Source organism: Microtus pennsylvanicus, chromosome 13, assembly GCF_037038515.1.
Source record: "Microtus pennsylvanicus isolate mMicPen1 chromosome 13, mMicPen1.hap1, whole genome shotgun sequence".
Classification (NCBI taxonomy): domain Eukaryota; kingdom Metazoa; phylum Chordata; class Mammalia; order Rodentia; family Cricetidae; genus Microtus; species Microtus pennsylvanicus.
Genome location: NC_134591.1, coordinates 52,752,498 through 52,777,184, shown reverse-complemented (window position 1 = coordinate 52,777,184; position 24,687 = coordinate 52,752,498). Strand labels below are relative to the sequence as shown.

The window sequence follows — 24,687 nt, the reverse complement described above, 5'->3', positions numbered from 1 at the left end:
TTCTCGCTAGTTCGATCGGTAGCGGGAGCGGAGAGCGGACCCCAGAGAGCCCTGAGAGCCCCACCGCCGCCGCCGGCCTAGTCACCATCACACCCCGGGAGGAGCCGCAGCCGTCGCCGCCGGCCCCAGTCACCACCACCGCAACCATGAGCAGCGAGGCCGAGACCCAGCAGCCGCCCGCCGCCCCCGCCGCCGCCCTCAGCGCCGCCGACACCAAGCCCGGCTCCACGGGCAACGGCGCGGGGAGTGGCGGCCCAGGCGGCCTCACATCGGCGGCGCCCGCCGGCGGGGACAAGAAGGTCATCGGTGAGCGCCAGAAGGGACCGGGGGTGGGGCCGCGGGCCGGACCGTTAGGCGTCGCGGCCCGGAGCCACCGACTGCGCGGCCGCCCCTCCCCCCGAGGCCGCGGCGCGCGCACGCCCGGCTCCCGCCGCTGTCCCGGCCGCCGCCGCCGCCCCTCCCCCGCGCCCACCAGCTTCGGGGCCTCGTGCGCGGGATCCCCGCCCCGCCGCCTACGCAGCTGGAGCGGCGCGGGCTGCTTTCCCCGGCCCTCACGTGCTCGCCGCCTGGGTGCACACCCACCTCGGACCCGCGCTGGCCAGTGCACCCACGTGTGCGGGGAGGGCGGCGGCCCGGGCCCGCGGCCGGATCCTGGACCGACTACCAGGGCCAGCTGCTGATTGGACGTTGTTGTGCTTTGTTTTCCAGCAACGAAGGTTTTGGGAACAGTAAAATGGTTCAATGTAAGGAACGGATACGGTTTCATCAACAGGTGAGATGCCGGTGTGGAAAGCTCGGGCCCGCCTCCGGCCGGCGTGGCTAATCTCCCGAGCCGCTGCCGCCGCGGGCCTGGCAGGGAGAGGGGTTGGAAGCGTGGTGTTTGGTCCTCGGGTGCCGGGATTAGTGGGTCTGTAGACTTGCTTTGTTTTGCCGTTAAATACCAATCTCGAGCGAGCCTCAGCGCGGTGGCACAAAGCAGGTCAAGGCAAGCGCGGCACATGAGCCATCCCCATAACAGTTACCTTGCCGCCTCAAACAGGCAACTCCAGGTTAAGCACGTTTTAACCTTGACATCCTTTTCTGCTTCCTGGCAATTGCTATGTAAGAATGTGACCCCCTAATTACCATACAGGTGATTTTTCACCTTGTTAACCTCTTGGGGAACGTGATTTGACATGTCAAGTGCCCGAGATGTTATCTGTGCTGGAAGGTTATGTTGCCTTTGTTTAGTCGACTCAAATATGCAGTCGTTTGAGTACCTCGAGCACATTTTCTGTAGAACTCGTTCAGCCAAAGAGGGCTCTTATTTGTCCAAACGGCAGATAATACATCCGAAGAAAATGGCTCTTCCTCAATTTTTATTTCTTCTACTTCCTTGTCAGGGAATCGTGATGATCAAATGAATTTTTGTTAAAGCTTGGCTGTAGCTTATTGGCGTGGGTTTAAGTCCTTGGGAATCTAGCCTTGATCGTAGTTGCAAACTACACCTTAATAGATCCGTAGAATGGTTTGTAGCCCGTGGTGTGAGTGCAGGCAGTGCCTGCACTCTGGGCTCCCTTGTGAGCCCGGCATCTTTTTCAAGATGGCTGCCAAGGCTAGTGCAGTTGCATGGGTGTAGAGCACCGCGAGTGCCAGCAGCAATCCTGGCCGTACAGCTGTGAGACTTGGCGCCATTTCAGCATTACTTGCTTGCTTAGGAGGCGTTAAATAAGTAGATAGTGAAGAGAACGCTTAAGAGTGACAGAGAGTGCTTGTGAAGTGGACACTACCAAATGGGCCAGCTAGGCTTTTAAAAATAACGGAGTGATGAAAAAACCGTTCATTGATGATCCACCCCGTGTTGTGGAAACACTCAAACAGCAGCGATTACAATCACTTAATGGTCTGTTCTCTACAGTAGCAATTACAGAGAAACATTTTGTTTTTCCAGACTCTTAGGGTTTTCTAGTGTCGTAGGCTGTTTGCTTTCCTGACCGATGCTACATTTTCCATGTTTTGTTTTTCAATGGTGACTAGTGAGCAAAGAAGAAAATGGAATGCCTTGCTGCTTGTGCGTGGTTGGTGGCCTGGTGGCTTTTAAGCTGCTGCTGATTCGTGCTTTGATCGAGGTTTCTACGCTAACAGTCTCAGATGATGCTGAGAGTAGTCTGCACCCTGCCTTCCAGGGGGCGGTTTGAACCCTTAGCCCAGTGCAGCTGACTAACCCTCCTTGGCAGCCTTTTTAATTGGATAAATTGTGGGGGGTTTTGTATGCATTTAATACGTTTTCACATTTGCCTAAGCTTTTCACATCTTTTAAGCAAACAGTTTCTACCCAAGATGAGTATGCTGCAGTTTTAAAATGTAATGAGATATACTGGAAAGTCTGGTTCCAGTGAGCGAGGTTTGTCTTGGTTAAGGAAAAGTATAGAATACAAAATAGATGTTTATTATTTGGGATACACTGAATTCTAGATTATGTATTCTAGGATCTTTAGTTACTTTATAATTCAAATATAAAATTTGATGTCTCCTGTGATGCCTTTTTACAACTTGGTCAGAATTCTTTGTTCCAAGGCAATTTTTAAAAACGCTGCTGGTTTTATTGTAAGCTTCTAAAGGTGCTGCAGATGTAACTGAGTTGGTGTAGAGTGCTTATCTAGTGTTCATAAAGCTCTGATATCTTTAGCACTGCATAAAAAAACATAGTGTGATGCAGGCATGTAATCCCAGGAGGAAAGACAAGTTAAATAAATCCGGTGTAGTGGTTCACACCTTTAATCCTAACACTCAGAGGCAGAATCAAAGAGGTTTTATTTATTTATTTTATTTATTATGTATACAATATTCTGTCTGTGTATATACCTGCAGGCCAGAAGAGGGCATCAGACCTCCTTACAGATGGTTGTGAGCCACCATGTGGTTGCTGGGAATTGAACTCAGTACCTTTGGCAGAGCAGGCAATGCTCTTAACCTCTAAGCCATCTCTCCAGCCCCTCAAAGAGGTTTTAAAGTAGCGGAATTTTTAGTTAAATACATTATAATCTAGGAATTGAGAAAAAACTGGTCACTTTATCCCTTTGTATACCATGTTTTTCATGTAACTTTGTTTGCATCCCTTCCCCCAAGTTACTGTGTTTATTTGATATAGAGATTGGTCCATGCTAGAGAATCATGAGTCAAGAACATTTTTCAGTGGAGTGTTTTTTTTTTAAAGATTTATTTATTTCTTATGTATACATTCTGCTTCCATGTATGCACGCACACCAGAAGAGGGCACCAGATCTCATAGATGGTTGTGAGCCACCATGTGGTTGCTGGGAATTGAACTTAGAACCTCTGGAAGAACAGCCAGTACTCTTAACCACTGAGCCATCTCTCCAGCCCTGGAGTGTTTCTTTTATGGTAATAGAATTTAGGGGTTTGGGGTTTGGCTCGGTGATAGAATTTAAAACCCAGAATACCTGAGGTGAGCTTAGGTTCTGCTTGTGATTTCAACCTTTACATATGATATCGTTGCCTTTTTTTTTTTTGGGTCATGTGTTTGTATTGAGGGCATGCCTGTCTATAACATTTGTATGCAGGACAGAAGACAGATCAATCTGACTTTTATATGGGTTCAGGGGTTGCAAGCACTTTAATCCAGCTGAGCTATCTCCCTGGCCCAGTCTTGCATATAATTCTCTTATGTTGCTTATTCCCATTTCTCTCTGTACATAGGCCTTTTTATTTAACCCATGGTCTAAAAAGTTTAGCTTTATGTCCTTAATATAAAACTTAATGCTATCAGGGTTAGTCTCCTTTGGGGGTATCCGTGTATATAACTAATGACAGCAATAACAGTGATGTGAGTAGTTCAGGATCTGTTACTGATCAAGATGATCTAATTGACTTAATCATAAAACCCTTTGAGACTTATTTCTCAGGAACACAGGTTTGAGTGACTATCTCATAAACATATGAAGTAGTAGAAGCAAGTTGTGCTCTGGAGTATTTGTTCAACAACTAAAGTGTCTACAGATTCTAGTTAGTGTGCAGGTCAGCTTTACAAATGAAAGAGCTTGCTTACTGCCCCAAGCTGATGTTGAGGTGCAATTGAGGAATTAAAGGAAAGAATATTGGACTTCCTAGTTACTTTTGTTTTTATTTTTTGAGGTAGTAAGAAAATATATATGTCTTTGGGGGTGCTGAGATTATAGGTGTTTCCCAACTTGACCTGGTTGCTTGGGTTTTGAGATAGAGTTTCTCTGTAACAACTCTGGCTGTCTTGGAACACACTCTCTGTCCTTGAACTCCAGAACTCTGCCTGGCTCTGCCTCCTGAGTACTGGGATTAAAAGCATGCACCATGACAGCCTACCTGTCTTGGTTAGTTTTTAGTGTAGACTTGACGTGGCCTAGAGTCACCTGGGAAGGGAGAAAGAAGCTCATTTGAAGAATTACTGTGAACAATGAAACTCTGCCTCTGTGGTTAATACCACACCACTATACCTGGCCTTACCACGTTTGGGGGAGGTGGTAAAGGCTGCTTTTTATTACTTAGCTGAGGTTTTACTCCAGCAGGATAGGTAAACTGTCTTGGTCTTCATACTGCTAGGAAGCTATGTACCCACCAAAAAAACCCAAAAGTGGCACATTAAAGAATACAAGAAAGCCTACTTGGGTACAGCTGTGAAAACCAACCCTTTTGAAAGTGCTTTAAGTACAGAGATAGGGATTGGGGTCCACCCTATCAAGAACAGCTAGAAAAATCATTCCTCCCTCCCCCAGTGATGGTTGCTTGAGTTTCACTGGGGAAAAAAATGAAGTTCTGGTTGTTTAGTTTGGTCAAGGATTGTACATTTGTAGAGTCCACTTTCAAGCAGAGTAGCCAGTGTCTCTTGGCCCAAGAGCATAAGTATCGACAGTGTAATGCCTTTTCATATTGCAAAAAAGTTAGCTAAGCCTATTTTGTAATACTGCAAAGCCTGTAGGGCTTTAATACCGTGTTCTTGATAAAAATGAAAATTTTGTAGATTGGAAAGATTGTGGTTAAAATTTTGGCTTTTAAAAATGTCACCCTAGTTGTCCTTACCTTTGATCCACTATAAAACAGGTGTTACCCAAGGTCTATGGACACGTGAAGACTTGAGTGAGCTAGCTACCTGTTGGTGTATTGATTACTGATCTTAAGATGACGCACGAAGGCGCTTTTTTTTTTTTTTTTTTTTTGGCCAAGTAAAATCATTTGCTCTTAAGTCCCCAGAAAGAGCAGCCAAGGGCATTAGCCTTCTGTTTTCCTTTCCCTGAGACTGTAGTTGGAGTTAGGTGGCCTTCAGGCCTGTCTAGACCCTTGGAAGCATCTATGGTCACATCTGCCTAGAGAACAGCTAAGGAGTCAAGTGAGATTTGTGATTTTAGGGCAAGCTTCAAGGCTTGGAAATTGTAGAACATTTTATTTTGAGTGAACTTATGGTAGGTCTTATTTAAGGCAGTAACCAAAAAACCCAACATTGTTAGTCTGGGTAGATTGAGTAGAATCGGCATAATAATTAGAGAGCTAGGGTTTGAATGATAGGCATAGGTAGATGTTGTAGAGGCTTAATGAAAACTTAGATTGCTGTAGTGTGTGTCGTGGGTGGTGATGAATCGGGGAATCTGCATTTGTCCTGACCACATCAGGAACTCAGTAGGGATCCTTGTTACTACGAGTCATCATAGACACAATTGTGTTTTAGCCTGCCTCTGAAGATAAAGTGTGGTCTGAAAAGGTGGTTCAGTGTTTAAAAACACTAGATGCTCTTCCATAGGACCCCAGTTCACTTCCAACACCTGTAACTCAGCTTCCCCGGGCACCTGCACACACTGTCATTTACTCAGACACACAAATGCATGTACAATTTTTTGGAAATTATTTTAGGGTAAAATGTAAGGATTGTTTGAAATTCAATGCAGTAAGGACCAGAGCCCCTATGATGTCAGTCAAGGCTGTGAGCAAAGAGCTGCAGTTGTATTTCAGTTACCTGCTTTGTGAAGATGGTTGGTTACATGGTGTATTCAAAACACTTAGTGTGTGGTGTTAAAAGGTAATCGTCAATAATCCAGGCTGCTGTGTATGTGTGTGCTTCTTCCTGACATCCACATACACTTTGCTACTCTTCAGTAGGCTAGGCTAGTCAAAAGTCAGTAGCTGCTGTGTTTGTGGTTTGGGTTTCCTATTTCTGTATGTATTCACAAAATGAATAATAAAGTATTTCTTAGGGAATAGTGCTGTTTTATTGCTAGCATAATCTTATTTTTAAAAGCTGTCTAACCAGATTCTTAAAGTTGTCCTAGATACATGGTATTTTATAACCCAGAAATAAGTTCATATATAATAACTGTTTATCATAAGGAAAAAAATACCCTTGGAAAATTTTTCTTTTCACTGAATTGAAAGCATACTCTTTTGATTTTTGAGATAGGGTCTCTGTATAACCTTGGCTGTTCTGCTACCTCTGCCTCCCAAGTGTTGGGATTAAAGGTTTGCACCATCACGCCTGGCTCATTTCATTATTTTATTGCATTTATTTATTGGAGTTTGGAACATTGGGAGGTCAGAGAACAACCTGCAGGAAATATTCTTATGTGTGTTCCAGGAGTCAAACTCACATTGTCAGTAAGTACTTTGACTTGTTGAAACATCTTATTTACCATCAGTTTAAATAAAGCATGCTAATGCAACAAATGGCTACATTGGATGAGGTGGTGCGCACCTTTATTCCCAGCACTTGAGGCAGATCTTTTTTGCTTTTTACTAGAATGCCAGTGGCGTCTTTGGTCATTAAATACTATTAGAGCTAGTGCTAAGCCATTTCTCTGGCTGACTAATAGTGAAAAGAGCATGGAGTGGGTCACTAAAGGAAGGAAATTGTTTCTCCAGTGGTTCTTCAGGTTCCCAATGTTTTCAGCCTGCCCACACTAAAAGTTAAGACAGAAATGATTTTCTACTTAGTCCCCACTTCCAGTTTCTAGTTAGCCTGTTTCTTCCATTTTGGTCCCAAGAAAGATAGTCTAAATATCTTCATTGGGTGGTCATTTAGTCTAAGATGTGGTTCCTGTCTGATCTTTGACCTAACTAATTTGCTGTGTTCTGCTTATTCAGATGTTCCATTACATTTTATGCAATAATTTTCTCACATTCTTCTAATGAGATACCGTCATTTCTTGGTAAACCCCTGTAACTAATCCCAGCCAGCTCTGTGAAAGCTGAAGCAGAACTGTCTGTCATAGGTTCAAGATCAGGCTAGACTTAAGGCTGTCAAAAAATAAAGCTTTGCTGGATCTGTTCACTTAACTAAGGATTGTGATGTTCATGATGGGAGGTGAAAGGTGTGGGAGTGTAAAGGAAACAGTGTTAGGCACGTAAATGCTGTGTATGTAGTTTACATGAAGTTTCATTCTCTGTGTTGTGTTTTCTAGAGAACTTTCTGTGGTTGTTTTTAATTACCTTGGGGAATTGAGAGTTTAGAAGTGGTGAGGAGGAAGTGAGAATGACTACTCCTGTTAGTAAGGCTGGTCAGTAGGTAAGGGTGTGTGCTAGGTTATTGTTAATGTTTAATAGGGTAAGGAGTGGAAGGGGCATTGCTTGTCACTCTGTCCTATTGAATTATGGCTCTTCTGGTTACAGTGCCTTAGACTTGTTTGCTTTTCTTACAGGTTGTGAGTGGGCTTATCTGTTTCCAACAGTTTTTAGTCTTTAAAATATAGTTCAGGTAGCATGTGTTTGACTGTTACTTCTTTGCTGGCCTGCTGATAGGTAGAGTTGAGCGTGTGAATAATTGGTTTCTCTGAGGTTCCTAATGCTGTCACCCCTGCTGCCCACGCTCAAAGTTAAAAGATAGAAGTAAGTTTCCAATTCATCTGAGACACTGGGAAGTCTCTGGGAAAATCAAGGGTGTCCACTGTCCAGGATGTTCTTTTTGGTTTTTCAAGACTGGGTTTCTCTGTAACCTGGTTGTACTGGGACTTGCTTTCTAGGCCAGGCTGTTCTTAATAAGTTCTAGGTAGTGAAATGTACATTGATTTTTCATTTGTTAATCTTGGTCCTGTCTTGCAGGAATGACACCAAGGAAGACGTATTTGTACACCAGGTGAGTGCTTATCTTGATTCTCTGCACTCTGACTCTGGCTTGTGAGAAGAAATGGGTGGGTGTGTTTTCAGACGTGGTTCTTTGCTAAAGGTTAAGTCCAAGGATGAGTATAGTTAGTTCCTGGGTCTGAAGAGTAATGCCATGACTATAAAGTGTAGGGTGAAGCTTTGCACTGGAGAGTCCACTCCTTTAAAGGAGTGTTACAATTAAGAATTTCATTAATAATTTAAAACAACTTTTTAAAATATTGAATCTGTTAAATGGCGGCATGCAGTTTTCGTGTTTAGTTTCAGAAAAATAACCACCGTGAGTCTGACTTGAATAGTGCTGCTATAAATACACGGAAACATTGGCAAGACATTTCCAGATGCTGTTATTGTCAGGTCCGCCTTTGGTAAGGACAAATTTTTATGGAACAGAGCTACAAAAAAAACAGTTTACCTGAAGAAAATAGGAAGCCAGCACTGTCTAGGGTGCCTTTTTTTTTATTCTAAAGCATTTTTTAAATAGTGGTGTGTTCTGTTTTCGCCTTTAGAGCTGGCTGGAAGCATAAATCCTCACTAGTATTGCAGCAAAGTTGTTGGTCAGTAAATTAGCCAAGTATAAACTACATACAGACTAGGAAAATGACTGGACATTGAGGATTTAAGAATTATTGGTAAATGCTGGTAGGTGGCGGTGCACACCTTTAAATCCCAGCACTAGAGAAGCAGAGCATGCAGATCTCAGTTCAAGGCTACACAGAAAAACCTTGTCTTGGAAAAAAGGAAAGAACTATTGGTAAAATAAGATGTTGCCAAGTGAGTGGTACACTGCCAGCATCAGACTTGTATCCACACAATGAAGAGGGTTAGGAAATGTGTCATTTCCTGTGTGCTTCCAGGCAGTCAGATTTTCACTAGGACTGTTGAAATATCCACTTGTGTTGAAAGTTATTTTAAGAATTTTCAACCCCCCATCCCCTTCTTTTTTTAAACTAACTGGAGGTCAAAAGTTTTTGTGGCGGTGTCCTCCTTAGAGGTTAACAGGGTAGCATTTTGTAGCTCCTTGAAGTGTCCTGTACAACATACATTGAGAGTTTTCTAGTACGTTCAAAACCCATGGAAACATTCAAATTCTAAATGTAAACTAACTGCCTAGACAAAATGTTAACTTTAAAAGATTGGAAAAGGCTAAAAGATATTGACTTAACTTATTTGGAGATTTTAATGCATCCTTCTGCTATTCCTTATGACTGCAAATAATTGAGAGTTGGCTACATATATATGAAACGATACGACAGTTCAGATGACAGCTGAGATCAATTATTTGACTCAACTCACTCAGTCTTATCCCACAAGGTGTTACCAATATGCTTTACTATTTATTTTGCAAGTGGTTTCAACATAGAGCTGTTCTTGGGACTTTGGCTGCTCAGGTTGTGGTGGTGTATTAAGTAGACTGCAGTTCTGGGCACCGGAGCTTAATTGGCCTCAGATTTGTTGGTTGTCCGGCCTCCTCTGGAATAGAAATGCATGAGTGATCCTGTAATGGATACTGCTGTGATGTGGAATGAACGTGGGATTTGGAGTCCCAAGACCTGGATTTAGAAAAGTTCCCCAGCCACTTTATAGCTGTGTGACCTTGGGCACTTCATAATTTTTTGAGCCCTATATAATGTTATGTTAGACTTTTCTGGGGCAGTAATAACCAACAGTCTCTACAGAGAGAAATATAAGTGGCATAGATACACGGGAAATGCATTTTCCTGGAAGTATTCATAGACAGGATGGAAGGGATTTTGGTTGACATTTGTAATTGAGTTTGATATGGTAAAGGGACAAGAGTTGGTATGGTCAGAGTTGAAGCGTGTAAAACTAAACTCGCCTGTCATCTAAACTGGCCGTGTGTGGGGCTAGCTTCTATTAAGTGCAGTCTTTGGGGGATAGATGGAGGCCTTACTTGTTCTTTATATGTCATGCTTTTGCAAAAAGCATCTTAAAACATTTTGTTGTTTGTCTTGGGTATTGAATTACTTTAGTTTTGTAAATAGTGATAAATTGTTGGGGCCTTGTAAGATTGGAGTCTTGGTAGAGGTTGGGGGTAACATTGGTCCCTGCTATCCTAAATTAATGACAGTTTGGTCTTACATAAAGCAAATATTAAGTATATATCCAAGCTAAAAATGATATTGACAGTGGTACATTTTAAATGAAAAAGCACGTTCTTCTCCCCTGTTAATCTTATTTTTGGAATGATATATTACTAGACTGCCATAAAGAAGAATAACCCCAGGAAGTACCTTCGCAGTGTAGGAGATGGAGAGACTGTGGAGTTTGATGTTGTTGAAGGAGAAAAGGTGAGGATGCTTTTTGTGTAAAGGTTTGACTTCGGTATGGAAATAATGTGGATGTCATCCATTAGGATGGTGGCTCTAATTGGATGGATGATGTGTTCTGGTGACCATGAACACAGGTGCATCAAGCCTACTGTGCTGGCTGCAGCTAGAGAGCAGTCCCTTCAGAGGAGTGAGGAGCCGATGATGTAGTCCTTCCTGTGCACCCTTTGCCCCTGCAGACAGCTTCCCTCCATTTTGTTTTCTCTTAGGTTTTATTTTTTCCCCTCCCTAGCTTGTGTGAAATTTATTGAATATTTGGATTTCCTTTGTTATTTTCAATAAATAATGGCTTTTGTAGGGTGCGGAGGCAGCAAATGTTACAGGCCCTGGTGGAGTTCCAGTTCAAGGCAGTAAATACGCAGCAGACCGTAACCATTATAGACGCTACCCACGTCGTAGGGGTCCTCCACGTAATTACCAGCAGAATTACCAGAATAGTGAGAGTGGGGAAAAGAACGAGGGATCGGAAAGCGCTCCTGAAGGCCAAGCCCAACAACGCCGGCCCTATCGCAGGCGAAGGTTCCCACCTTACTATTTGCGGAGACCCTATGGGCGTCGACCACAGTATTCCAACCCTCCTGTGCAAGGAGAAGTGATGGAGGTAGGTGTCAGTGTGTGTAACGACATTTTTGTGTTGTCTTCTCAGTTTTGCTGTCCTGGGAACGGAACCCAGGGCTGAATGAGAAGCATTCCTACTTACCCCTTATAACAGCTTTATGGAAGACTGTAAGTTGTAACTCCTGGGAATCCCTCAGTTAACCTGTTACCTACACGTTTCACCTTTGTTAATTTATGGTGTGATCATAATTACTTATTAGATACTTTACACTGGAATTTGACCAGGAAATGGTGGTATGTGTCTTTAATTCTGGTTCTCTGGAGGCCAGCCTGGTCTACATATCCAGTTCGGGTACAGCCAGGGGCTATGTAAAGAGGCCCTGTCTCAAAATAAGTTTGAAGTTGCCAAATTGGGATTTTGTTCTTATTGATCTGATAGACTTTAATTTCTGGTGTCTTTTCAGGGTGCTGACAACCAGGGTGCAGGAGAGCAAGGTAGACCAGTGAGACAGAATATGTATCGGGGTTACAGACCACGATTTCGCAGGTATGGTCCGTCATAACCTGTTTCTGTTACATTCTTCAGCCAGATGTAAGAGCTTTCCAGCATCGTGAGTTAATACTTCACATTCTATTTCACCGAGGTGTAGGAAGTCCTGAAGTGAGTAATCTTTGAGAACATAGTCTTCACATCTTTGGCACACTTCAAAGCAGCTTTTGTATAGTTGATCACTTTATGGTTTTGTTGTGGTGTTTTTGTTTTGTTTTGTTTTGTTTTAAAAGCAAGTGTGTGGCCGGGCAGTGGTGGCGCAGTCCTTTCTCCCAGCACTTGGGAGGCAGAGGCAGGCGGATCTCTGTGAGTTCGAGACCGGTCTGGTCTACAGAGCTAGTTCCAGGACAGGCTCCAAAACCACAGGGAAACCCTGTCTCGAAAAACCAAAAAAAAAAAAAAAAGCAAGTATGTGGAATGCCAAATTTTCTATCCGTGAACAGGTAAGAGTGTTTAAAATTACAGTATCTAAAACATGGCTTACTTAGAGAAGGTAAGAGTAATCCTGTAAGCATTAGGAGTATCTGTTGCCTGTTTACAGCATCCATGAGTCAACCTGAACCCAACTAGAACATGTCTACCTACTTAAGTATAGAAAGTTGTGTGTTTTAGGTAAAAGGACTATTGGAATAATTGAGAAAAAACTTCGTGAGCAAAGCTAGCTGTCCTGGACGCAGGCCGTGTTGACAGTGGTGTGATGCAGTGGAGTTGTAGAGCTGTGACAAGTGCTAGTGGCCACTCGTGTGGAGCACTTGCACTAGCAGCCAGTTTCTCACCCTGCTCAGAATTTGGGAGTGACCCCCATGACCGCTTGTCTGACAGATAATCGTCCTGGCCATTTTTTTTTTTTTTTGCCCTCATTTTGTGTGTTTCGTTTATGTATATGTCATCATTGGACATTTTGAATCATTTTCTCCATTATTTATTTATTTAGGTTTTTCGAGACAGGGTTTCTCCGTAGCTTTTTGGTTCCTGTCCTGGAACTAGCTCATGTAGACCAGGCTGGTCTCGAACTCACAGAGATCTGCCTGCCTCTGCCTCCCGAGTGCTGGGATTAAAGGCGTGCACCACCACCGCCCGTCGAGACAGGGTATTTCTATGTAGCCCTGCTGTCCTCAAACTCGTATCCAGATCTGCCTGCCTCTGCCTTATTAGTGCTAGGATTAAAGGGAGTGCCTTGTCCTGTTTGTGGGGTTTGTTTTGTTTTTTGAGGCAGAGTTTCTTGTAGCTTAGGAGCCTGTCCTGGAACTCTAACCAGGCTGGCCTTTAATGCACAGAGATAATGCCTGCAAGCCTCCCAAGTGCTAGGATTAAAGGTGTACCATCACCTGGTTCTATCTTTTTAATTAAGATGAATTAGGAACATTTGCTGGTTCACTTTTAGATTTACTTTATATGAACGTGTGTGACACACATGTGCTGGCTGGCACCTTTCTCTGATCAGAAAGCATTTTATGCTCTAGAACTGATACTAAGAACAGGTAATTGTGGGTGCTTGGGAAGCAAACCTAGCAAGAATAAGAACTTAAACTGTTAACCATTGGTACATCTGGACACTGGTTGTGTTATTGTGTTGTCCCTGTGCTGAATTCGTCTGTCCATTTTGATGCTAGTGGCTCTGTTTTTAAGACGACATACATGGAAATTCATTTAGTGCTGCACTTACTGCCACTCTACAAACATGCTCTCAAAGCAGTCTACGCAGAAGTCTACAGGTGTCAGCAACATCTTCGGGTTTTTTCTGTATTTCTTTTACAGTGAAGAACTTAAATCTCTTTGTATATTGTGCAGATACCCTTTTGTTTTTGATTGTTTGCCTTCTATAATGCGGTGGTGGCACACTCATTTAATCCTAGCACTCAGAAGGCGGAGGTAGGTAGAGTTCTAGGAGAGCCAAAGCTACAGGGAAAACTTTGTCTCAATGCCCCTCCCCTTCCAAAAACAACAGATATAACCTTGCCTTACACAGACTTTTGATTTGTTATAGGTAATGTTCTTGGTTTTTTAAAATAGAGATAATTAGGAGTCACCCATATGGGTCCTCTGTGAATAGGTGTTCTTAGTCATGCAACAATCTCTCTAACATTGCTCTTTTTTTCAAGACAGGGTTTCTTTGTAGCTTTGGAGCCTTAGCTCTTGTAGATGAGGCTGGCCTGTCTCTTTCTCCCAGGTGCTGGGATAAAAGGTGTGCGCCACCACTGCCCAGTGATAACATAGTTTGTACAAAGAATAGAATTTTCCAACCATGTCAGAAAAATCACTTCTCAGTGGATGGCTTGTCAATTTAAGAAAGTAATAAATGAAGCATGCTGTCCCTTGTGCACAAGTATGTAGTACAAATACAAAATTCTAATTGTGTGTTCATGAGCAAGTTGAGAGAAATACAGCTAATTTTGATGGAAAGGCACTGAGAAGACTGCGGGGTCGGGGATGTTTTTGGTATAAGAAATGAAATGATAGCTGGGAGTGTGCATCAGAATAGTTATGGGCAAGAGTTAAGTTGAATCAAAGTGTTTATATATATATAAAGTGAGAGTGCACCAGTATGGTGCAAACCCAGCTTTCCTGGTTTATATGAATGGAATAGAGAATATGCTTCCTATACAGAATCACCACCTTGACTTAGAAGAAACTTAGATTTTTGCTAAGCTGTCTGAAAATGGTTGGTGCAACTAAGTACCAAGTATTGCCACTTGTGGCTGGGGGGAAAAGGCTGTTCTTGTTCCTGAGATTATATTATGTTTATTTCAGGGGCCCTCCTCGCCAAAGACAGCCTAGAGAGGACGGCAATGAAGAGGACAAAGAAAATCAAGGAGACGAGACCCAAGGTCAGCAGCCACCTCAACGTCGGTATCGCCGCAACTTCAATTACCGACGCAGACGCCCAGAGAACCCTAAACCACAAGATGGCAAAGAGACAAAAGCAGCCGATCCACCAGCTGAGAATTCGTCCGCTCCCGAGGCTGAGCAGGGCGGGGCTGAGTAAATGCCGGCTTACCATCTCTACCATCATCCGGGTAAGTATGGTTTGGTGCCCTGTGGCCTCCATTGCACTGTTTTCTAGTGCATAAGAAACTAAAAATGATAATAGAATAAGATAAGTGTCATTCACTATATAATCCAAGTTAGACAAAATGTCCCCCTTTAGATCAGTCTTTGCGTATGTTTTGACTATGAGCTTGTGACTGCGTTTCTGAATCAGTCAGCTCTGACCTTGGCAGAAAGCTAAGCAGAGTCTTAGTTCCAGTGCTCTGGCGAAATGTGGATTTCAAGGTTTTAGAAAGTAACCTTACAAAATTAATAGTGCCCACCTTTAATTCTAGTACTGCAGGCCTCTAAATTTGAAGCTAGCCTGAAAAGCAAGTCTTTGGCATTACTTGCTGGTAAAAGTAATCTCAGCCGGGCAGTGGTGGTGCATGTCTTTAATTCCAGCACTTGGGAAGCAGAGACACACAGATCTATTGAGTTCAGGACAGTCAAAGCTACAGAAATCATGTTTTTAAAAAAAAACAGGGCCGGGCGGTGGTGGCGCACGCCTTTAATCCCAGCACTCGGGAGGCAGAGGCAGGCGGATCTCTGTGAGTTCGAGACCAGCCTGGTCTACAAGAGCTGGTTCCAGGACAGGCTCCAAAACCACAGAGAAACCCTGTCTCGAAAAAACAAAAATAAATAAATAAATAAATAAAAACAGGGAAAAAGTCCTGCTTCTGGGGTTGCCATTTTCTCCTCCAGATGTAGTAATGTCCACTTGTGTTGTAAATCAATCTTAGGCAAAATGAGGTGGTTAAAATGTGACTGTTCTAGAGTGTGGGTGGTCTACTATGTGAAGACTTAAGAGGATGATAGTAAATAAGAGTCTTCTCTTTGCAGTTTGGTCATCCAACAAGAAGAAACGAATATGAAATTCCAGCAATAAGAAATGAACAAAGATTGGAGCTGAAGACCTTAAGTGCTTGCTTTTTGCCCGTTGACCAGATACGCTAGAACTATCTGCATTATCTATGCAGCATGGGGTTTTTATTATTTTTACCTAAAGATGTCTCTTTTTGGTAATGACAGATGTGTTTTTTAAAAAAAAAAAAGGTCTGGTTTTTCTCAATACACCTTTAATGGTTTTTAAATTGTTTCATATCTGGTCAAGTTAAGATTTTTAAGAACTTCATTTTTAATTTGTAATAAAAAGTTTACAACTTGATTTTTTCAAAAAAAGTCAACAAACTGCAAGCACCTGTTAATAAAGGTCTTAAATAATAATGTCTGTCTAGTTTTATCTTAATTTAGTGATTTCCTCCCATTTGCAAATAGATGGTCCTAGTGTTAGCCACCCTCTGGGAACAGGGGTACTTCCTTAAGATCAGCCTGTCTGGGGTGTTTAATGTGATAGTTGCCTGTTTTTAATGTAGATTAGTTCATCTGTCCAGAATGCTCTGTAAGGCATCTTTCTTTTGCTACAAAGTCAAAGGGTAGGAAAGTTATGAAGTGCTTGCTGTTCAAGTTCAAGATATGTTCCCCTGTAGAAAAGCTCCATAGAATGTGTGTTCCTTACACTAGAGAATGTCTGAATGGGGAATAACGGCTGTAGTTTGTCCACCAAGTCTTCCAAATTTAGTACCATTTCTCTTTTGTTTCAGTGCGAGGTTTCTCTGTGTGACAGTCCTAGCTGTTCTAGGACTACCTCTTATAGGCTAAGATGGCTTCAAACTCACAGAGATCCGCCTGCCTCTGCCTCCTGAGTGCTGGGATTAAAGGTGTGTCACCACCACCCAGCTAGGACCATTTCTTTATAATAGAAAGTAATAAGAATTGATGGGTCATCCCTATTAAAGTAAATACACTGTGGGATATGTTAGTTAGTGTTTGCTTATACCAGCTATGGTTTCTGAAAATTCTGTGGTCAAGAGTGCAGTAGAGAAAATTACTGGCAAGATATCTATAGGTGGGTGTGTCAATATGGAGACAATTATCTAATGTGAATGTGTAGCCAGTTTTCTAGTCACAACCAGGAGATTAATATATGCATTAAAGTGTTTTGTGTCATTTTATATTAAAATAACAACAACTCAGTCACCTTAAACCTATAATCTGGTAGTTGCTTGGTCCTTGAAGCTAAGTGCCTTAGCAACTTTACCTACTGTTCCTGGAGAGCTATATATGTTCAGTCCAAAATGGGAGCTTGAAAGCATTGGTTTTGGAATTTGGAAAGGAATCAAGTAGCAGAACACATCAACTAGCAACGAGGAAAAGCCAAGGGAGTATCTGCCCTTTCTGTCTGGTCTGCTAACAGAAGGCACTGCCCATGATTTGGTATGGGTATGTCAAGACAATCAGGACATTCCTTTGAATCATAGCTCCCTGCACCCAGGAGATTCTAATTTGTCACTGCAGTGGTGCTGATATTTGGCAAATGGAATCTTATTTGGGAAGGAAAATGACCCAGGGGTTATAACTGTAGAATACCTCTGGATACCTAGAAGTCCAAGTGAGAGTTGGAACAGAGATCCAGAAGACAGATTGTAAAATACATGTTCAACAGTGGAGGTGAAGGTAGAGGGTGAAGAAATCTGGAGACAGGGTAGCTGTGCTGGAGTGGAGAATACACAACATGGGTGCTTCAGCCCATCTTTAGATGAGTGTTGGGGACTAGTCTGTGTGCCAGGCATGGCTATGGTAATGGCCATGACTGGAAGTGAGAAGGCCAAAGACAAATGTGATGGTCAGAAAAATACTCCAATAATCGCTCAGTCAGTGAAGTTAAGTGATATCATGAAAATTAGGGAGTAGGGCTGGAGAGATGGCTCAGTGGTTAAGAGCATTGCCTGCTCTTCCAAAGGTTCTGAGTTCAATTCCCAGCAACCACATGGTGGCTCACAACCATCTGTAATGGGGTCTGGTGCCCTCTTCTGGTCTGCAGGCATATACACAGACAGAATATTGTATACATAATAAATAAATATTTAAAAAAAGAAAATTAGGGAGTAAAAACATTACTGTGGCTGGTGGTGGTGTGTGCCTTTAATCCCAGTGCTTGGGAGGCAGAGGCAGGCGGATCTGAGTTTGAGGACAGCATGGCCTACAGAGCTACACAGAAATCCCATCTAAAAATGTTACTGTGCTTATAAGGCGGCTGGTGAGAGCAGGCCCGGCTGTCCATGGTGACTAATTGTTGGAGGATTAGGGCTGCCAATGGATGTACAGTCAGCTTCCTGGAGCCTCTCATCTGTTTCTGTGACAAAACCATGAACATGATCAGATAACTTGTTTTTAAGAGGAAAAATGTTAAAAAGGGTTGTGTTTACAGTGGTATCAGAGTTAGAGTTCATGGTAGCCAGCAAAGGCATTTTGTAGGACTGAAAGCAAATGCCACCACACCCTTTGAAAGCTCATGTCTTAATCCACAAGGCTGACCACGAACTCAACATGGCCTTAAGACTACACCTAATTTTCCAAGCAGCCCAACTGAAAGCCCAAGTATTGGGTCTATGGGAGCCATTTTCATTAAAATCTTCACTATCCTCCAGAGGCCCTAGTCATCCTTTACCACACTCAACCCCCATATCCAGAGACTGAATTCTGTGGACTTTGAGGCCCACTCCACTGCTGGTCATCTGGTAAGGTCTCTGCTGCATACTTCTCCCCCTGAGTATAGTGGGCTTAGCAGGGTATGGTGGTACACCCAGAAAGGAAGAGGCAGAAGGACTTCTTGTGAATTGGAAGCCAGGCTGATCCACATAGCTCCAAACGACATAGATCCCTGTCTCAAAACGGAAGTCCACAAACAAGAAGTGTCTAGAGACTTAATCTCCCTTTGCTGGAGCCTTAATGTGCCATCAGTTCTGTGTCCAGTTCCAGTTTCCTTTTCCTGGAACGTGCTCGGCACCATGTACATCACAAAGCTTTCATACCATTTCCTCTTGGCTGTAACAGTTCCTGCAGATAGCTAAGTGACTTTCTCCCTCTGTTCTTTTAAGGGCTGTGGTTTAGAAGTTCATCCCTTACTGACAGGCTTAAAAGTGGCACTCTCTTGCTGTGCTCTCCTGGTCACCAGGGTTCCTACTCTGCTTCTTTATTTCCAGTCTATCTCTGGTAGGAGGTAAGCCCCATAAGGGCACGAAGGCTCATGCTTTGGGTTAAAAACAATATCAAATGTGTTGAAAATAAACATCCTTGAACAGTGAGGTGGAGTAAGGGCAATAGCTGGAGGGGATGGTGACTATGGTTGCTATTAATTACATAGCATGGGCCCAGGGCCTTAAAATCAATTTAAGTCTTGTGATATGCCTTGCCTTCATGCTGTGTCAACAAAGCAGAGAGGAACCACTCCCATTATGAGGGCTCCGCCCTTATGACCTCATCCAAACAGAATGATTTCCTGCTAAGACTTGGATCTGAAATTTACCCCAAAGGCCCATATGTTGACAGCTAGCTCTTGCCAATAGCACTAGGGGTGTCTGAAGGAAGGTCTCATTTTACCAGGAAACATACCCTCAAGGGTTGTGAGCCTCTTGTTTTATTTAGCTCATTTCTTGGGCCATGAAGTAAGCAGCTTGCTCTGTGAGCTTCTGATGTGACAGACTGCCTCACCACAGACCCAGAAGTTAGGGAAGAGGGCCAAAAGTCACCAAGAGAAACCTGCACCAGCTTTGGTCCTGTACTTGCATATTCTAAGCAAGCACTCTACCAATGCCTGTTTCAAGACCACTACTGAAAGCTCACAAGAACCCCAAAGGCTCTGTCATCAAATACCCTCACATGGGTAAAGACTTGAACATGAATGTGGGGCGGGGGGACACCTGACAGAATTGCACCCGGTGCATTGTATAGTTTGCACATTAGCCAAGTAAGTCTTGAAAGTGGAATGAAAGGTTCAGTATAGGTCAGTAGAGCTGAGGGAAGTTAGAATGAGAGAACATGATTTTATGGGGATGAAGAAAAAAATCAGTTTTAGGGTTGGGGCTGATCTGGGAGGAGTGGAGGGACTGAGTATGATCACTAAAAATTGTAAATGCTTTATTCTCTAATCTGGTACCACCAGCTCATTTTACCTGTGTTAAATTATTTGGTGATGGCAGAGGTAGGCGGATCTCTGTGAGTTCGAGACCAGCCTGGTCTACAAGAGCTAGTTCCAGGACAGGCTCCAAAACCACAGAGAAACCCTGTCTCGGAAAAAAAAAAATTATTTGGTGATGGTGGTGGTTTGGTTTTGGGTTCTTTTGGCTGTCCAGGAACTAAGTAAACCAGACTAGCATCATACAGATCCTTCTGCCTCTGGAGTGATGGGATTAAAGGTGTGTGCCACTAATGCCTGGCTTATAACCCGTTTTGAGACAAACCTGAGTTTGGACTCTGCCAGTGCCTCAGCCACCATCATTCTAGAGCGAGATAACTGCATTGCTTACGTCAAGGGCCAAGACTGAACTGAAATGCTGTAGCCAAAAGACCTGACTGGCAACCTGGTAGGCATTAAGTTGTAGAACATTTGCTTCACTAAACTCCTTTGCAGCTACAGTTATTCATTCTGTGACCTAGAAAACTGGATCAGTGAGACAGGGAGTGACAACACCAACTAAAGGTCTCAGGGTCTCAGACAGGCCTTTGCTCTTCTCAGAGGGTGGCACTCCCATGGACACTGTGACAAAGGAAGGCCAGAAGAACTGCAGGAATGCAGATAAGTCCAGACGTTGTTAGTCTCTTATTAACTACTTTTTAGGTGCAAAAATTAACTTTTTATTCATTTATTTGAGACACAACTTTGGGTATGGTCCTGGTTGCCGTACTTATAGACCAGGCTAACATCAGATTCGGGATCTACCTCCCTCTGCCCTCTTAAGTCCTGGAATTTAGGCTGTATGCCGCTATCCCCAGGTATGTGTCGTATGTATGTAGTGCTGTGTATCAAATTCACAGCCTTGGATATGCTGGTAAGTACTCCATCACCAAGTACACTCATAGCCCTTGCCCCCCATAATCTCAGGTATTTGCATACTTGGTACTGTTTAGGGGAAGATTAGGTTATGGCCCCCTTTTTTTTTTTGTCTTTGCCTCTGCCTTTGTCTGGATGGTTTGTCATAGCAACAGAAAAGTGATTAATACAGACTGGTATCCCAGCACATAGAATGGTCCTGCCTTCATTTATGGTATGTGTATCATCTGTGTTTAGTGCATGCATGTGAAGTTTGTGGGTTCACATACCCAGACAAATTTGTAGGTCAGAGCAGAATATTGGGTGTTTTCTATTGCTATGTGCTTTAACTACCTTGGGACAAGGTCTCACCAGACTAGAATAGAAGCTCATCATTTGAGCCATGCTAGCTATCCAACAAGTGAAGGAGGATGCTTAAAAGAAGTCCCACACTAGCTCAGAATTGAGAATAATAGATGGTTATTCATTTAGGGGTAGACTCACAAATCAGAATCCTCTGCTGGGATGGAGAACAGCAACCAAATCCTGCAGCCAGAAAAGAGGCTGGACGCACGCTTTACATTGGCATAAATAGTATAAGAGGCCACGCCCAAGTGGGCTGTTACTTAGACTAATGGCTATAGGATTTCCTGCACCAAACAAGCTCCCATAATCTTCCCGTGTCTGCTTTGCAGTAGATGGAGTCACAAGGCATACAAAGTTGTGCTGGCTTTTTACACACATGCTGGGATCCAGACAGGTGCTCATAGAGCACATACATGACCCTTACCCACTAAGTATCTCCCCTCTTAATGAACTCAATCCAGAAATTCATTTTGGGGACTGGAGAGCTACACTGCTGTTCTTCCAGAGAACCCAGGTTCAGGTCCCACTACCCATATGGCAGTTTAACTGTGTTAACTCCAGTTCCAGGGGATCTGTCATATACGTATGTGCAGGCAAAGCAACATGTATGTTTGAAAAGGGGAGGTTGCTTGAGATGACTCAGTGGTTAAGAGCACTGGCTGCTCTTCCAGAGGACCTGGGTTCAGTTCCCAGTACATACAAGGCAGCTCACACCTGTCTGTAACTCCAGCTCCAGGAGTTCCGACACCCTCACACAGACACACAGGCAAAAATACCAATGTGCATAAATAAATAAAAAGAAACTCCTTCAGACATGCTCATCAGACTGCCTCCTAGGTTATCCTAGATTCTGATGGTATTGACAATATTAACCCTCAAAGATGCCTCCACTAACATCTTCACTTGCACTGTTGCTGGCTCTGCCTTTGCTTCCCCATTTTTTTCACAGACATTTCCTTAGTCAAATTCTCAACATTTAGTCTTCTTGAGGCTTTACTACTTGAAGTGCCCAGCCACCAAAGAGACATGGAAATGTGAGCACGAAGGGCTGGGATAGCCCTTTGTGGTGATGCCTGCAGTTCTGGCACTAGCAGAGCCAAGGGTATCATTGACTACAGCCTGGGGATGAGACCGTGTCTCAGAAAGAGATGGGCCTTCTGGGAAGATGTGTAGAGGCAGCCAGAATCCGAACACCCAGAACTGAATACCACTGAGAAGTGGTTTCTGTTGGAATGGAAATTCAGTCTGGACTGTTGTAACTTTATGATGTTAATGTAACTCCCATAGTAGCCGCCAGAAAAATAGGTATTTATATATACATAGAGGAAAAGTGCCTTTCCCCCCCCCTTAGGACAGGGTAACTCGCTTTGTAGACCAGGCTGGCCTCAAACGCACCGAGTTCCACTCTGCCTCCCGAGTGCTGGGATTAAAGGCGTGCAACATTACACCCAGCTATGAAAAAGTGCTTTTTAATGTTTTACTGAGAAAAGTGATCCTCACCAGCAAGTACTTGAGGGGGAAGAAGTGGGCTCCAGCCAAATGATGGAATTTAATGAATAAAACAGTGATCCAGTTATATGTCCTTCACAATAGATGCCTACTAGATTTTGAGACAAAAATGAGAATGGAAGGATTAAAAAAAAATTCTACACAAATATTTAATTGTAAGAGATCCCAGTGGTTATTAAATTTTTGTGTGTGTGGTGTGGCCAGAAGTTGACTTCTGGTGTCTCAGTTCTCCTTATGTTTGGGCTGGAACTGTTTTTGTTTTCCTTGAGCCAAGGTATCTCACTGAAGGTGGAGCTGCTGGCCCGCAGTCTGAAGATTGTCTCGCCTCCACCTCCCCAATGTTATTTTAGGCAAGCCGCTCCTTGGGCTTGCCCTGTGTTGCTGAAGACTCATGTCCTCAGCAGGCAGTGTATCAGCCGAGCCATCGTCCCAGCCTGACACTATATTAATAAAGCAAAAGTGTGTTTCAAATCTAGAAAGTTAATAGGACTGAAGTCACTCAGTAAAAGCCGAGCAAGCCTGCCAATTCAGATTGGATACTCAGAATCACATTAAAGCCAGGTATGGTATAGCATGTGTAATACCAGCATGGCTGAGATGGGGGACTGAGACTGGAGAATTGCCTGGAAGCCCATGAGCCAGCTCTCCTAGAGTAAATATTTAGTGCAGCACAAGAAACCAGAGACCCTCAGAACAAGGTGGTAAAAAAGAACTGCCTGGGAAGTTGTCCTCTGGCTACATGTGCTGTGGTACACATGTCAGCATGCGTGCATCCACAGTAAATAAGTTTTTAAGGCATGATGTCTAATTTTAATAAACTCCAAGATAGGCAGAGTTTGCTTGTTCGTTTTCAGCTGCCTAGACACGAAATAATCCCACAGAAACTATTAATTAAAACACTGACCAATTATTTAGGCGTATTGCTAGCTAGCTCAATTTAAGATAAATTATATCTTAAATTAACCCATCTCTATTAATTTTTGCATGGCCTACCAGCAAGGTTTACAAGGCTTGCCCCATTTGGTGAGGCTGCATATGAATTTTTGCCTCCTCCAGGTTATATTTGGGGCTCTCAGAGGTCTCTCTGGAGTTAGATACCTTCCATGGACACTCCATGCTAGTCCTTTAGACTGACCTTGAGGTACTGGGGTGGGGAGGAAGTGTGTGGGAGACAATGAAGGAGTGAAAGCTGTAAGTTTGAGGACTTTGACCTCCCAGCATCTCCTGAAGCGACCCCATCCAAGGCTTTGTGTCCACTCTGCTGTTTACTGCTCTGGTCTCAGGCTGAGGGCTCTGGCAGACGCTGGGGAAGATAAGCTCACATACAAAGGGATGGTTCTAATGTCATCGCCGTTGTGTTTTAGTAAACAGAATCCCAGAAGTGAAATTGGCAATGTATACATTTAAGAACCATGCCCATGCATTCGGTTCCTGATGTCCCAGGCCCTGGGGGAAAGGACCAGGAAGCTATAGGCTGAGAAGAACCTTGAAAACCAAGAATATGACAGAAGGCTTTGAGACAATTTCAAGAAATTATTTTTGTGCTACATAATACTGTAACTATGTGTGATAACGACACTTGAATATTGGCTATTTTTTTAATTTCTTGATTCTTACCTGATAAGGTGCAACTGAAACAATGGCTGGATTTGCTTTAACGTCTCTTAGAACAAGTTCATGGGCAAGGAAAGTTATGACATTGAGAAGCCCCATCCCCTGACGAGGTCCACTCTACCCCTCTTTGTACATTTGCTAATGAAAGAAAAATAAAAGTTTGAAGAGAACTCCAGTGTTTGCCGGCTGCATCCGTCATCACCCTCACCCTAACCAAGGAATAAAAACCACTTGATATCTGAGCACACTCGAGTCTCACGGTGCCTCAGACTCCGTCAGTGCGTCACCTGGCCTGATGGCCACTCACTGTCTCAGTTCCCACCTAGGGCTCCTGTCAAGGGTGACGTTTTGACAAGACTTCTATGTGCACCATCACTGCCCGGCTTTAAAAAGATTTTATTTTTAATTATGTGTATGTGTTTGTACGGATGTATGCCATGTGAGTGCGGGTAGCCAGAGTCTGGACGAGGCCAGGGTGTGCTTGTGAACCAGGTGAAGTGGATACTGGGAACTGAACTTGGGTCCTCTGGAAGCAGCAACCAGGGCTCTAGCCATTCCTTTAGCTCAGCAAAAATTTGAGACAGGGTCCAAAAACTTGTGACTATCCTGTGTCCACCTCCTGAGTGCTGGGGTTCCAGGCATGCACTACTATGACTGTTTCCTGTAGAGCCAGGGAGGAGGGTCCAGACTTGGGGCTTGCACACACTAGATAAACACTTTACCAA

At 43.5% G+C, this 24,687-nt stretch overlaps 1 protein-coding gene across 2 annotated transcripts; it reads left to right on the top strand.

Moving 5' to 3' along the window:
- Ybx1 (Y-box binding protein 1) lies at positions 1 to 15,828 on the top strand. Of its 2 annotated transcripts, XM_075944885.1 has the most exons (8): positions 1 to 306; positions 709 to 772; positions 8,056 to 8,089; positions 10,338 to 10,427; positions 10,765 to 11,067; positions 11,489 to 11,571; positions 14,326 to 14,591; positions 15,445 to 15,828. In XM_075944885.1, the coding sequence occupies exons 1-7, from the start codon at positions 147 to 149 to the stop codon at positions 14,558 to 14,560; spliced, it is 969 nt and encodes a 322-aa protein (XP_075801000.1). In that variant the 5' UTR covers positions 1 to 146; the 3' UTR covers positions 14,561 to 14,591; positions 15,445 to 15,828. The 2 variants fall into 2 exon arrangements, with proteins under 2 accessions (XP_075801000.1, XP_075801001.1); XM_075944886.1 differs by lacking the exon at positions 10,338 to 10,427.
- The last annotated feature ends 8,859 nt before the right edge of the window (positions 15,829 to 24,687 follow it).